The 15,088-nt window shown below is 48.9% G+C and overlaps 1 protein-coding gene across 2 annotated transcripts; it reads left to right on the top strand.

Moving 5' to 3' along the window:
* Window positions 1-2,906: 2,906 nt before the first annotated feature.
* Window positions 2,907-14,710, top strand: CCNL1 (cyclin L1). 2 transcript variants are annotated; one of them, XM_079315147.1, is made up of 11 exons: window positions 2,914-3,285; window positions 3,485-3,559; window positions 3,713-3,822; window positions 9,630-9,750; window positions 10,178-10,242; window positions 11,572-11,671; window positions 11,813-11,917; window positions 12,166-12,307; window positions 13,116-13,227; window positions 13,335-13,427; window positions 14,339-14,710. In XM_079315147.1, the coding sequence occupies exons 1-11, from the start codon at window positions 3,031-3,033 to the stop codon at window positions 14,688-14,690; spliced, it is 1,530 nt and encodes a 509-aa protein (XP_079171273.1). In that variant the 5' UTR covers window positions 2,914-3,030; the 3' UTR covers window positions 14,691-14,710. The 2 variants fall into 2 exon arrangements, with proteins under 2 accessions (XP_079171274.1, XP_079171273.1); XM_079315148.1 differs by lacking the exon at window positions 13,335-13,427 and having other exon boundaries at window positions 2,907-3,285.
* The last annotated feature ends 378 nt before the right edge of the window (window positions 14,711-15,088 follow it).

The raw sequence follows: 15,088 nt of genomic DNA, 5'->3' as shown, positions 1-15,088 counted from the left end.
CATTCAGCATGAAGAATTAAAGTCAATCTCCTAAATTACTTGATAGGGAAAAAAAAAAAAAAGGAAACAACTTTCAGCTAATGTTTTAATTTTGAGATTTTAGAATTTAATGAATAAATTGATCAATAAGTTGATCTAAGTATATTTTGCATTATCTTACTCTCGTGTATTTGATATGACAGAAGAAACTTTTAGATATCAGCTCGTGTCAAAATATTTAGCTGCCTAAATTCCTGACACATTTCTTTCTCACAGCCATCATTCTTCAAGGAAAACAGACTTTTCTGTCATCACAGATTCTTATTTTCCTAAAATAATCCTTTTTTTTTCTGTTAAGGTAATCACACACTTAAATTTATAGTGATTTGCCAAGGAAGTTTTTATATTTTGTTCTGGGAAACATTTGCTGCCAAGCCTGTAAATCCTGAGGGGATTTAGGCACTGAGGTGATGTTTGGGATATCCAAAACTCGCTTTCCATGAGGTCTTGATTGGTGCTATTTTCCAGCAGTGTCCTGGTAACAGAACATTGCTCATCTTCAAAAACACTCACAGGAAAACACCAAGGATTGGTCACAGGAGCAAGTACAAATCTCTCCAGCTTGTGGAAATATCCAACCTGGAAAACTGGAGTGCAATAAAAGCAATAAATGATGGGTGTGTGCATGGAAAAAAAAAAAAAAATAGAGGGGGCAAATTCCACTGTGCTGACACCTGCTGATTCCAAAACTCATTTTTCCTTTTCCAGCCCCTCTGGCACACGGTGGTACCTGGGAGGGAAATGGAAAGTTCCTCCTGCAAATACCAGGATTTTCACTGCAGGATATTCTGAGGGTCAGAGAACTGAGACAACTTTTCCCAGCTCTCCTTTTATTACGATTTCTTTAATCTCCAGTGCGTTTCTGTGGGCTGTAAATTGCTTTTTGCCATTGCAGTGGTGTGGGCTCACAGGACTTTTTTTGGGTCTGTTATCACAACTCCAAAGCCTATTCCAGGTTTCTGTAAGGCCAGTGAGATTTTTTTTATTCCGTGTAAAATTGTTTTTAAAATTCTCAGGGATTGTACAACACATGGCTGTAGGAGGGGAGTTGTCAAAGGGCCAGGAAAATAGTGTGAACTATCCTAAATAACTGAATAATAAATAACGTCCTTTCCAAATAGCCAGGACCCCTGCTGAGTCATGAACCTGCACGTAAAACAGCTCCCAATTAAATGTTTTATTTCCATTTAAAAACTGCTATTTTGGTGACAGTTACAGACTCTAAAGCCCCAAATAGGAAAAGAAGGGTAAAAACCAAACGTACTGCAGGGACCTTTCTAAAAGTCATGATCGTAAAACTGGGCAGGTTTATTAATGACTGTGACAAAGAATAAAGTGCTGATCCACACCCTGTGAGGAGGATGAACAGACCTTGAGCACCTCGGCCTCCTCCTCATGCTGATCCTGTGGATCCTGAGGGAACTGGGAAGGGTTTGGAGAATTCCTGAGGGAACTGGGAAGGGTTTGGAGAATTCCTGAGGGAGCTGGGAAGGGTTTGGAGAATTCCTGAGGGAGCTGGGAAGGGTTTGGAGAATTCCTGAGGGAGCTGGGAAGGGTTTGGAGAATTCCTGAGGGAGCTGGGAAGGGGCTCAGCCTGGAGAAAAGGGGGATCAGGGGCGTTCCGGGGGGGTTTCTGGTTCTACACAACTCCCTGACAGGAGGGGACAGCCAGGGGGGATTTGGGATCTGCTCGCAGGGAACAGGGACAGGAGAGGGAACGGCCTCAGGCTGGACATCAGCAGGAATTTCTCCATGGAAAGGGTGCTCAGGCCTTGGAACTACCCGGGGAGGTGTCGCGCACTCAGTGCTCTGGGCTGATGATAACGTGGGGACCCGTCACAGCGTGGAGTCCATGCTGGAGGTTTTTCCAACCTCTGGGATTCCGGGATGCTGTAACTGTTCCCGGACGATCCCCTGCGCCCCACACAACATGGCGGGCATGGCCCCTCAGGCGCCGCTGTCACTCAAACGCAGCGAGCCAATCAGAAGCCGCGGCTGCGGCGGGAGGGGCGGGGCTCCCCACTTGGCGCGCGTGCGGTTACGGCCGCGGAGGGATCTGGGGCGCGCGGCTCGGGCTGTGCTGCGGCTCTTCCCAGAAGTGACGCAACCGCCCGCGCTGGCCCGGGGGCCGCGTCCCGCGTGGTCGCGGCAGCGGGGAATATCGCGACATGCGGGCCTGGCCGGGCGCGCCGGGACACTGCTGACAGCGGGGAATATCGCGACATGCGGGCCTGGCCGGGCGCGCCGGGACACTGCTGACAGCGGGGAATATCGCGACATGCGGGCCTGGCCGGGCGCGCCGGGACACTGGCGGCCGCTGTGCTCTTCCGCGCGTCTCGCCATGTGGGAATGTTTCTTCCTTTATTGTGAATAAATTACCTACAACGGCTAAAACTCCAGGAACTGGTTTATTTCTATTTCATTTTTCCCTAATAAATGAAATTGGAGGTAACTTTTCCGCTGAACGTTTCCAGCCCATCTTTTGCCAGTAATAACCCACAATCACCTTATTTTAATTCAAATTTACGGATTTTTTTTTTTTTTTCTCCTATGTGGCATTTTCCAAGCACCAAAAACTCCAAGACAGGGCTCGGATGCAGGATCCTTGCTTAACCACCTACGGGATATTTCTGTATTTTATAAATTTAATCTGTACCGTGTCTCCGCCCATGGACGGGGTTGGACTGGAGTGACCCTGCAAGATCCTTTCCAAACCAAACTAGTGCGGGGTTAAACCGCGCTTTGTCCAGCACACTGCGTTACTCTGCGCTGGTTTTAAGCCGGTTTTATTTCCCATTCCCGGTTTTATTTCCCATTCCCGGTTTTATTCCCCGTTCCCGTTCCCGGGGCGTGACCCGCGGACTCTTTTTTCCCGCCGCCCCCCGCGCGCTCGCGCGGCGCTGGCGCGTGCGTCACGCGCGGGGCCGCGCAGTCGGCGCGCGGCCGCTGCCGGGAGCGGAGCCGCACGGACCCAGCGCCCGCTCCGCCGCCATGGCCGCCGCGCACCCGGGCCCCGCCGCGCCCGCAGCCCCCGCCGCGCCGCCTCCCCCCGCCCCGGGCATCCTCATCGGCGACCGGCTCTACTCCGAGGTGTCGCTGACCATCGACCACTCGCTGATCCCCGAGGAGCGGCTCTCGCCCACTCCTTCCATGCAGGACGGGCTGGACCTGCAGTGCGAGACCGACCTGCGCATCCTGGGCTGCGAGCTCATCCAGGCGGCCGGCATCCTGCTGCGGCTGCCGCAGGTGAGCCATGGCCGGGGATTGCAGGGGCAGGGAAGGGGAGAAGGGAAGGGAAGGCAGGGCCGGGCGGGCGCCGCCATTGTGGCGGCGGGAAGGGCGTGAGGCGGCGCGGGGGGGGCGGCGGTGCCTCACACAAAATGGCGGCGGCTGGGCCAGGGCACTGACTCGCCTCCTTCTCCCTCCTCCTGCTCTGCCCTCACAGGTGGCCATGGCGACGGGGCAGGTGCTGTTCCATCGGTTCTTCTACTCCAAGTCCTTCGTCAAGCACAGCTTCGAGGTGAGCGCGGCCCGGGGGCACCGGGAGAGGGCGGCCGGGGCGGCCACGCGGGCCGCTCGCTTCGAGCCTGGCGGATTTGCTTCTTAGTTACGTAACTCTCGTTTTAGCTGGGCTGAGAATTGTTTGCTTAACGGCACCGGGGCTTCTTTTCAGATTGTTGCTATGGCCTGCATCAATCTCGCGTCCAAAATCGAAGAGGCGCCTCGTCGGATAAGGGACGTGATCAACGTGTTCCATCACTTGCGGCAGTTAAGAGCTAAAAGGTAAGATCAGCTTCGTTATGAGCATAAGCACCTGTTACCACTAATGTACGCTGCAGTTCTCAATTCACAGTATTTTTCCAGGCTAAGTTCAACGACCTAAAATTGAGAAGGGAGTGCCCGTTGGCTGCTGTGTAGGCAGTACAGTGCAATCTCGGCTGCTTCTGCTTTTGTTCACTTGTAGACCCGTTTTCGTTGTTGGTTGAGCTACAAGTTACGATTGGCGAGTATTGGTTCTAGTTGTAGTTTCAGGTCTGTTGGTTGTTTTTTTGGATTGTAAGGCGTGAGTAAGTTACTCTGTGTTCTTCAGATTTGTAACCATACCCAGCAGTCCTGATGCTTTTTTTTCGTTAATCTGTGGCTGCCCAGGTGTAATTGTGGTGTTAAGAAAAAGCTGAACTTTGAGTGTTGACCACGTTGCCTTATAGAAAAAGCCATTTTAGAAAGTGCCTGAGAAAAGATCAGGTTTGTTCTGCAGCGTTTGCAGCTGTAGTGGTGAGGAACGTGTAATGGAGTCTGGGCATCTTTAGGTGCAGAGATCTGCGTTGTTGTGGTGCCAGGTGCCTACAGAGGTGGAGTGGGGACTCACCTGGCCCTGTGCAGCTGCCCAGGTCTGAGTGCTCAGTGCTGCTCTTTGTGCCTTGTTCACGTAGAAAGCAGCGTTTTTCATGTGTTTAGAACATAGTTTTTCATGTGTAAGGCATCGTTTTCACGTGTAAAGCTGATTAGCCATGCATTGAAAGGAAGGCGTGGTTGAATGGAAAGAGTTCTCTGCTTGAATGGAAATTCTGTAGGTTGTTGTTAAAACACAAATTCCTTCATTCAGTCCGGCAGCACTGTCTCCGTCTGGGATTGGAGGCTGATGGGTGCCTGATTGCTTAAACTTTCAGGTACTCTGTAGTTACAAAAGGATGTTGTTGTCAGCTACAGTGTTAAATTCATACTTAATTTCCCTGCCGTGTGTCACCAGGTGACGGCAGGAATTTAAACTCGTGTTGTGCAAGCTTTTCTGAGAAACAGAGTAGAAATCCCTTAGGGTAACCAGTTGTTCGTTGGTGTTTTTATCCTGGTTATGCTTCTGTGGAAGCCACAGGTTTGGCTTTCACTGCCTGCTGATGGTGTTGTCCGGGTTAGTTCTAGATCCAAGAAGGAAGAGTTGGTGTTGCACTTTGTAATTTAGTTTTGTTCTGTCTGGTGTTTAAGGCTGTTCTCCCTGATAGGGAGCTGAGAGCTGTGTGAAGTTGTGCCAGGTGTGAATTCAGTGGAATTGTCTTCCACAGTTATTAAGAGAGTCTGGTTTTTGGAATTACTGGAGCAGGCTCAGTGGTTAGTAACGTTCTGGCCTCTGTCCAGGCAGCAAAGGTTAATTAATCATATGCCTTGCTTCTCTTTGCAACGAGAATACAAATTAGTTGTTTCTTTGTGCTGTGTGAAGGACCAGAGAAACTGAACTTAACCTGTGAATTTAAATCTTTCCAGCTAGCCTGTTCCAATTCCCACCTTGTGCATGTTACGTGGTGCCTAAAGTGCATCATGTCCAGAGAAATCGTGCACTGCTACCCATTATTTTCGGGAGAAATGGGTATTGTTGCTCTGCGATTCTGAGTGAATCTGCATGAAATTAACCTTGAAAATGCTGCAGTCTGACATTCAGACATGCACACTCCCCCCCCCCCCCCTTTTTTTTTTTTTTAGCAAGCAGGATGTAAACGTTTTTCTGTACTTTTTACAAGCTGTCAATTCCATCACCTGTACACGTTATTAACTTCAACTCTTTTTTCCCTTGCAACCGACTATACAGCGACCAGCTACATTTACCAAAGCCTGGGTGATGTGGAGTGGTACATAAAGATGAAGCTGTCGTCATGGCAACAGTGAGTGAAGTATCGAAAATCCCCAAGGAGAAGCCAGTGCTCTGAGCATAGGTCACTGGAACCGGGGGACTAACAGGTTGGCCGCTGGTGAACCATTTGGAAGAACTCCTGTATCTTGTTATAAGCTTTTTTCTTTGCTGTCCAGGTTTTTAGAATACTAGCTTGAACTTTTTTTTTTTTTTATTATTATTATTTTTATTTTTTACTGAAGCTAACACTTAGGCTGTAGTTAGTCTCTCACACACAACCCAGAACTGAAACAGGCTGCTGTACTTTCTTTTTTAGTCTAGCATTTCTGTTAACTGAAGCTCTTAACCTGCACACCAATTTGGGGTAGTTTGGGTAGGCTTTGCTTTCTTTCTTAACCAGTTTTGGGTTCTTAGTTCCACTTTCTGGCTCTGTATAATTGCAGTTTGAATTGACAGTAAAACAAAGGTACAGAAGTCTTGAATTTGTACTTTTTTTATCAATTATGATGTAAGCAGTCCCTTCTATGTACCTGTTTGCAGAACTGGGAATTGCATTGGAATTTTCTTTTTATGAGACATGTAGTCCACTGAGGTGGTATTTCTAATGCTGAGAAGTAAGAAAAAGCTAAATAAGTGTTTTGGACAAGCATATTTTCTTGGGATCTTTGACGAGCATATGTGATGTAGAACTGCATGTAAAAATGTTTGTGTGCATGGAGAAAAGCTCGTACTATGGAAAAACTGCTTTTGAAATAACTGTGTGCCAAAACCTCTCTGTTCTGAGCCAAGTGCAACTGTTGTTTAACTTGTAGAATGTAGTTTGAAGTTGATTTTATTTCTTTTAACTGTGCCTGAAAGCTGCAGAAGGTCCCGAGACTGAAAATGTGACTGGTGTGGTGCTGTAATCTCACATGGTGCTTTGAGGTGCTCAGTCAGCTGTTCCTGCACTGGGGCTGCATTAATGACACATCCTTAGTGCCTTCAGACTGCCTGCAAACCTGTGCTGCTTGTGCTTGTGATCCTGGAGACAAACAGAGAGCTGCTGTTCTTTTACTGCCCAGCATAACAGATCTCTGCTCCTGGAGATGAGGTGCTGATGCTCTGCTGTTCTTGTCACAAGTGCTTTGCTCGTTAGGAACAAAACTCCACGCAGGGCACTGCTCCTCCAAGTGTTAGTCATGCCAAAGACATCAAAGTTTAGTGTTGCACCAAATGAAGCTGCAGCTCTGTGGAGAACTTAGATCTCATTGCTCAGAGCAATTAAAAAAAAAAAAAAAAGGTATTTGTAATTTATTTATTGTTACAAACACATTGCAGTGTGTGTTAATCATCTGGGTTGTTACACAATGTAAATCCCAGTCAAGTTTTGCATCTGAAGTGTTGGATTGGCTTCCCAGAGGGGTCACTGAGTGCTCTGTTCTTAAAGGTGAAGTCTTGCCTGGAGCTCTTGTGCTGGCCTGTAGGAACTTGCAACACTCCTTGGCTGTACAGATTTTGAAGCTTATATTTCATATATAAGCTTATCAGTTCTTTTTCTCTGGTTTGTTACTCGGCCCTAAGATATTTCTTGGACTGAGAATTAAGTGCAGCAAATGCACTGGCAAGTTTCCTCTTTTTCCTTAGTAGAAAATACAGTTTTTCAAAGGGGAATCTCAGAAGTTTCTAACTTGTAAATAATTATTTACCAACATAGCAGAGTTTGTGGCAAAAGTATTAAATTGGTGAATCAATGCAGTGGAGAGCCTGACTTGTGCCAGTACTAAGGTGCAGTAAAACACTTAAGTCTCCTGCAAATTTTTATTTTTCCATGAGTGGATAAAAGGCTGTATTTGTCTGGATAACAGATGGTTTTCATGGCTTCCTTAGGGCTGTAGGACTTGTGGCCACAGCAATGTGGGACAGCAGAGTAAAGCCAAGCACACTGGGCATGTTGGGTTTTACATCCCTGTGCTGTCCTGTATCCCTGTGCAAGGACAGTGAAAACTTCAAATGCACTAAAGGCTCCCATCTGTCCTGCTGCACTTGGAGCACTTGAACTTCCTCCCAGAGCTCTCAGGGAATGCAGGGACACATGGAAGGATGACCCTGGGGATTGTTTTAATAGACTGGAAATGATGGCTGTGCTAAGTGTTTAACCCAGGATCTCCCACGTGTGGTGAAACTTGCTGCTGCAAACAGCCTGAGCTGGCTCTGGGTGCTGCTCTGCACATCCTGTTAATGGCAGTGATCTCCAGATGAAATTCAGCAGTGCTGAAGGAAATGGTATCAGTAAAATTGGTGGGACTGAACTGGAAGTGAATCAGCTTCAGTGGTGGGAAGAACTCAAATCTTGTTCCACTGTCCCACTCCAGAGCACTGTGTGCTGCCTCTCTAGTGCTGGAGTGTTCAGACAAAAGCAGCTCCTCACTCAAGTAGTTACCCTAAAGAGGCTTGAAAAACTTGTCTTTTTCAGTTAATTAATGGAGAGAAAAGAAAAACAGCCAACCATAAACAAAAGAAAAAAGTCTCCTTATTTTGGGTTTATTTAGAGGAGCTGAAATAAAATTAATGTAAAGTTGCCCTGATGAGTGAGAGTAACATTTAACTAGAGAAAAGTTACTGAGCTGGAACATGCAAAGGTGGCACTTTATAGAATGAATGAGTGCTTGAATTGAGCTGCTGCAGCTCTGCAATCAGGGCTGGGAGCTGCACCTCAGCCCCTTGGAAGGGCAGGCACAGCTCATGCTTCAGCTGCATGCTACAACAAGATGCTTTTAGAAGTTTGTTGTGTCCTTTGCCCATGGCCATCAGTGACTGCAGAGGTCCTGGCACAAACTGAATTATTGCAGCCTTTCTACCTGGGCTGGGAACCTTGGGTTTTTTGAGTGCTTTTTGTGTTCTGTGGCCTATCAGGGAAGAGAAGTGAGATCTACTCATGGGATTTGCAAGTTGGCAGTGAAATATTTTGTTTCATACAACAAAAGCTGTACTTTGAATCCACTTTGCATTACTTTTTTTTTTTTCTTTTGAAGGTAATGTAAAATAAATGTGTCACCAGTGCTTGGGGTGCATCGTGCACACAGACCATGGTTTATTAGAGCATAACAAGCTGCAAAAACATGATTCTGCTTTGGGAAGCACATGGAATGTGTGAGGCATATTGCAGGGAAAAAGCTGGTCTGTCTTCAGGAGGAAGTGGATTAAAATATCCCATGTGGAATGTTGAAAAGTCAAGTCTCAGCACACACAAAGCAAAGAATATGCAATGGAGTGTGACACTTGTGCATCAAGTGTACAGAAGGTTATTGTGATTTGACATGCTCTGGGCAGTTCAGGGCTTGGATTTGGAAGGAATTAGGATTGACAGTGCTGCAGTTGGAAACTCTCTGAAATGAGCTGTTGTTTTTAAATGCAGACACAGCAGCAGGATCATCCCTGGTACCACTGGAGAGGGGAGCAGGCCCAGAGTCCCAGGCAGATCCCTGCCCATTTATTTCCCAGGTTCATTCTGTGCTTCACTCAGCTTCTCACACAGCTCAGGGCAGGGCTGGCTTCTCTCAAGGGTCAGACTGTAATTTCTGGAGTTGCTACTTCATACCAGTGAGAACCCTGTTGTGACTGAACTTGTGCTTTGAAATCCTGCCTGGCAAAGGATTCCTTCTGCCACCTCTGCCACTAGAGGAAAAGTTCTTGGGAGTGTCCCCTCAAGCCAACTCCTTCCAGCAGCTGGAGCTGTGCAGTTGGCATACACAGGAGCAGAAGGTTATTTTTTTTTTTTTTTTATCTCAGCCATCTAATCAGTAGCTAGCCAAAAGCAGCAACTAAACTAGTTTATCTAAACTTGGACAGCACAAGATTAATGCTTAAACTTGCTTGCAGGAGTTGAAAACCGGTTTCTGTTGCCATTAGTTGGTTGGAAGGGAAAACAGAGTTGCCATTGTTTTTGGATATGCAAAACAGTTTTGATTTTATTTCTTGCAAACTATAGGACTCCAAGCCCCCTGATACTTGATCAGAACTACATAAACACCAAAAATCAAGTAATCAAAGCAGAAAGGAGGGTACTGAAGGAGTTGGGATTTTGTGTTCATGTCAAGCATCCTCACAAGGTGAGTTCTCAATGATAATGTAATTATAATTCTTACCCTACCTTGGTGGCATCACTGGGAGCTGTGGAACAAGAAACACAGGTGTCAGAATGGCCTGAGTTCTTCTCTTTCCTCCTCTGTAGTTACTAATGTTTTTGCCAGAGTACTTGGGCAAAACAGCCCCATTGACTGTGATAAAAGTCACTTCCCTGGACAAGGGTGAAGGTGGCTGGTTTGAAAATAGTGGAAAAGTAATGAAATAAAGAATTGTCTGGATGTGATGGGCTGACAGGAGAGCTTTGAGTGTGTGCTTGGAGAGAAGGAGCCCCCACTGTTTGGGCAAACTACTTGATTTTGGTTTTACATATGCATATATTTACTTCCTTACTCCTGCTGTACGTGTTGAAACTGAGTCTTTTTTTTCTCTTCCCCCCTGCTTATTCCTCAGATCATTGTTATGTATTTACAAGTCCTAGAATGTGAACGTAATCAAACCCTGGTACAGACTGCCTGGTAAGTTGCTATTTTCCATTCTTTTCCTAGCCAGGAAAATAGTAGCAGAAATAACAAGCCTGCCGATCCCTATGCAAAGCAATGAGATGTAAGTTACCACCCCAACACATTTGGACAATCTCCTGGTGCTTGTTTCTGCTTACTATTTTCATGGCTTGATTCCAGCTTAGCGATGGAGAACTCAATTTAACTTTGTTCTTTTTTCTACTCTTTGATTGAAGGGTAGTCCCTGCTGGTAAGTCATAGAGCTCTGCCCTCTGCACCTCAGCCCATGACCTGGGGATGGCTGCTTTGGCTGCCCTTCTCTCCAGCCAAGCCAGTGCAAGCCTCAGCGAGTTCACTGCCGTCACCCAAAGCCAGCGGGCAGCACCTCCTAGTTCTGTCCTGGCGCCAGGATTTGGATATTTGGTTCTAGAAGTAACTGTTACAACTGTTTCTCGATGTCTTTGTTGCCTACCTACCTGCTGTATGTTAAAGGACACGTGGGGGACAGTTCTGCCAGCCTTCCTTGAGTTGATTGAAGGTTGAAACTGGAGTTATTCAGAGGCCAGTGCATGCAGCATGTTCACTTAGCAGGCAGGCTGGGCATGGGGGTGTAGAGTCCTCACTGACTGACTGCTCTTCTCTCTCCCACCTTGGGAATTTGGAAATCATGGAGCTCTGCTCTTCACTGCATCTCTGGCCATGTGTTATGGGCAGTGCCAGCCCTGTGCAGCAGCAGGAGATTGGGGGCCCAGTTCTGCCTCAGATCTGTTCCAGCACTCAGGGAGCAAATGGGGTGCACTTCCCTGGGTGAAATCAGTGACTCAAAGCACTCAAAATTGAAATGCAGTTTGAGTTCTGTGAACTCTCCAGGCTGCACGTAGCCTCTGGATAATGGTAGGTTGAAAATACACCTTGCTCTCCTGATGGCTCTTGAGTTTTACATTGATTTTTTTAAATACAAATGCTGTGATGTTTAAGACAATTAGCTGAAGTTCTGCATTGATTTTTAAATACAAACCTGCTGGTGTTTAAGACCATCAGCTGGACAAATGCAAAGCACTTGTTAAATTGTAACTCAGTGGGCACTTCCCAGGGTAACTTAACCTAGGAAGTGGCAGTTCCACACTATTTGGATTTATTGTTGCACATTATTGCCTTGGGGTTTAAAACAGTGGCAGTGGTGCAAACTGTTAGTGGCACATGTAAACATCCAGCACAACCTGACAGAAATCCCATGTTTAATGTAACAACAGAAAAAATAATAAAGTCAATTGAGTCTCCAGTATTGTTATGCTGTAAATGGCAGCAAGGTGGATTCCAAGCTGTGCCTCTGTGTTGTTTTAGGAATTACATGAACGACAGCCTGCGGACAAACGTGTTTGTTCGCTTCCAGCCGGAGACCATCGCCTGTGCCTGCATTTACCTCGCTGCCAGAGCCCTGCAGGTGAGCCAGCCCTGCCCTGCCTGCCCTACCTGCCCTGCCCCAGCCCTGCCTGCCCTGCCAGCTCTGCTTTCAGAGCCATGCATGGAAATACTGCAGCCAAACCTGAAATCTCCAGTAAACTTCTCTTGCTTTGCATTTCAGATCCCGCTGCCTACCCGTCCCCACTGGTTCCTGCTCTTTGGCACCACGGAAGAGGAGATTCAGGAGATCTGCTTGACAACTCTGAAGCTTTATACCAGAAAGAAGGTGAGTTTGATATGTTGGGCTTTGCTGCTTGATGCTCAGTGCAGCTGCAGCTGAGTTATGCTTGTCCAGAGAAGTTTGGGAATGCCAGTACAGATGTACTAAATGGGAAAGGCTCCTCTAAGGAGAGAACAGATTCTGGAAGTTGCATTACTGCACACATCATTAAAAGCCAACTCAGTATTTTTCAGAAATTAGATGAAATACGGATTACATTAGTTTAGCTTCTTACCTGGTTGTTACTTCCACAGCCCAACTACGAATTTCTGGATAAAGAAGTAGAAAAAAGGAAAATGGCACTACAGGAGGCAAAACTGAAGGCAAAAGGTTTAAATCCAGATGGAACTCCAGCACTCTCAACTTTGGGTGGCTTTTCCCCTGCATCCAAACCATGTAAGTGTTTTCTGAACAGAAAAACATCTTTTGTTTTCTTTAATGTAGATTTTATAACCAGTTTCAAAACCTTGAAACCAGATTAGAAAGAAAAGAGATGTTTTATTTCATATTTCTCCAGATAAGAGAGTGATACATTATTAATAATATACACCCTTAAGGGGATGAGATAATGAAAGCAGCACTGCCTTGGCACCAGAGGGAATTAAATGGAACAGTCTGGACTCTCATGGTTTCTCCTGAAGAGTCCTGAGTGTTCAGAGGTCTCTGGGCTGGGCAGTGTGAATTTCTCTTAAAGAACTGGGAAGTGTTTTCTGCCAGGAGCAAGCCAAGGTTGGAAGAGTTTGAAAGCTCTGCTGGGTTTAACAGCCCTTCCATGAAAGGTGAATCCATCCCTGGGCTGTACCAGCTGTCTGTAGAGACAAGCTGATGTATTAACTAGATAATTTTATTTATTACTCACTTAGATTTGTGCCATGTAATTTGGCTGGACAGGCTTAATCCTTTCTACAGCATTGGAAATAAATGCCAAGGTAACAAGTTCTGTATTGTGGGGCACAAGGAGAGCTCCTGTTTTGTACCTTTTGGTCCCAGGTGAATGTGGCTGTTCCTCCTTCATGGGCAGAGGGTTTCCCCACAAATATCCCACTTCAGGAGTCAATACAGAGGAGAGATGGGATGAAATAATAAATGCAGAGTTCATATCTACACTTAGTGCAAATCTTGGCGAAGGTGCCTGAAGGATGTACAATGTGTTATGACAAAAAACGAGTAAAGAACTGATTTTGAATTGAAATTTACTTCTTAGCTTCCCCAAGAGAAGTAAAAGCCGAGGAGAAATCTCCAGTGTCTGTGAATACCAAAACCATTAAAAAAGAGCCAGAGGAGAGGCAGCAAACCTCCAAGAGCCCTTACAACGGGTAGGTACAACTCAGCTGGTCCAAAGCAGCCGAGTGCAGGTGTGTGAGCAGCCAGGGAGCTGCTGGTGCTGTGGCAGAGGCTGAGCTCTGTGGTTTGTGCCCTGCAGGCTGAGGAAGGAGAGCAAGAGGAGCCGCAGCAGCCGCAGCCCCTCCCGCTCCCGCAGCAAGTCACGCTCGCGCTCACACACACCCCGCAGGCAGTGAGTGGGGCTGGGCTGGGCAGGGGGCTGCACTGCCAGGGCAAAGGGGGGAGCTGCTCTTAGCACAGGGGGCTGCACTGCCAGGGGAGCTGCTCTTAGCACAGGGGGCTGCACTGCCAGGGGAGCTGCTCTTAGCACAGGGGGCTGCACTGCCAGGGCAAAGGGGGGAGCTGCTCTTAGCACAGGGGGCTGCACTGCCAGGGCAAAGGGGGGAGCTGCTCTTAGCACAGGGGGCTGCACTGCCAGGGCAAAGGGGGGAGCTGCTCTTAGCACAGGGGGCTGCACTGCCAGGGCAGCTGCTCTTAGCACAGGGGGCTGGGATGGGCAGGGGGCTGCACTGCCAGGGGAGCTGCTCTTAGCACAGGGGGCTGGGATGGGCAGGGGGCTGCACTGCCAGGGGAGCTGCTCTTAGCACAGGGGGCTGGGATGGGCAGGGGGCTGCACTGCCAGGGGAGCTGCTCTTAGCACGGGGGGCTGGGATGGGCTGGTGTTTTACAGGTGGAGCAGTCTCTGGCAGCACAGAGCCCTTGGGAGGGGAGGGAGGTGCCCCGGGTGTGCAGGGCCTGGCTCCTCAGGGCTCTGCTTTGGGAGCAGGGGGATGCAGTGACAGCTGCTGGCTTTAGATGGAGTGTTCTGAGAATCTCACAGCTAAATTGGAGGCTGCCAGCTTATGAAAGAATAAGGCAAAAGATGCTGCATTGTGCTGTTAGTTGGAGCTGTTTATTTTCAAATGAGCTCAACTAAAACACAAGAGTGGTTGGGGTTGGAAGCACCTTAAATCTCCCACTGCTGACCGCAGCCTGGCATGGGGCAGATGGTGAGACATTCCCTGAGGGACAAAGGCAGATTTCCCCCAGTTCCTCAGAAGCTGTAAGCGCTGATTGCTGCTTTCCCTGTTTGCTCTGGTGCAGCTACAACAACCGGCGCAGCCTGTCGGGCACCTACAGCTCCCGCTCGCGCAGCCGCTCGCGCAGCCACAGCGGGAGCCCGCGGCGGCACCACAACCACGGCTCGCCGCACGCCAAGGCCAAGCACGGCCGCGACGAGCTCAAGGGCGCGGGCAGGCACGGCCACAAGAGGAAAAAGTCGCGCTCCCGCTCGCAGAGCAAGTCCCGGGAGCACTCGGAGGCGGCCAAGAAGCACCGGCACGAGCGCGGCCACCACCGCGAGCGGCGCGAGCGCTCCCGCTCCTTCGAGCGCTCCCACAAGGGAGGGAAACACCACGGCAGCGGCCGCTCGGGGCACGGGCGGCACCGCCGCTGAGCCGGGACTGCCGAGAGGGGCTGGGCGGGGCTGGCACTGAGCCCCGGGGGCTGCAGGGATGGGCTGGGCCAGCACTGAGCTCCGGGGGCTGGGCTGGGCCAGCACTGAGCCCCGGGGGCTGGGCTGGGCCAGCACTGAGCTCCGGGGGCTGCAGGGATGGGCTGGGCCAGCACTGAGCTCCGGGGGCTGCTGAGATGGGCTGGGCCAGCACTGAGCTCCTGGGGGCTGCAGGGATGGGCTGGGCCAGCACTGAGCTCCGGGGGCTGCTGAGATGGGCTGGGCCAGCACTGAGCTCCTGGGGGCTGCAGGGATGGGCTGGGCCAGCACTGAGCTCCGGGGGCTGGGCTGGGCCAGCATTGAGCCCCGGGGGCTGGGCTGGGCCAGCACTGAGCCCCGGG

This window comes from Erithacus rubecula, assembly GCF_903797595.1.
Source record: "Erithacus rubecula genome assembly, chromosome: 11".
NCBI lineage: Eukaryota > Metazoa > Chordata > Aves > Passeriformes > Muscicapidae > Erithacus > Erithacus rubecula.
This window is presented reverse-complemented; position numbering and strand designations above follow the sequence as displayed.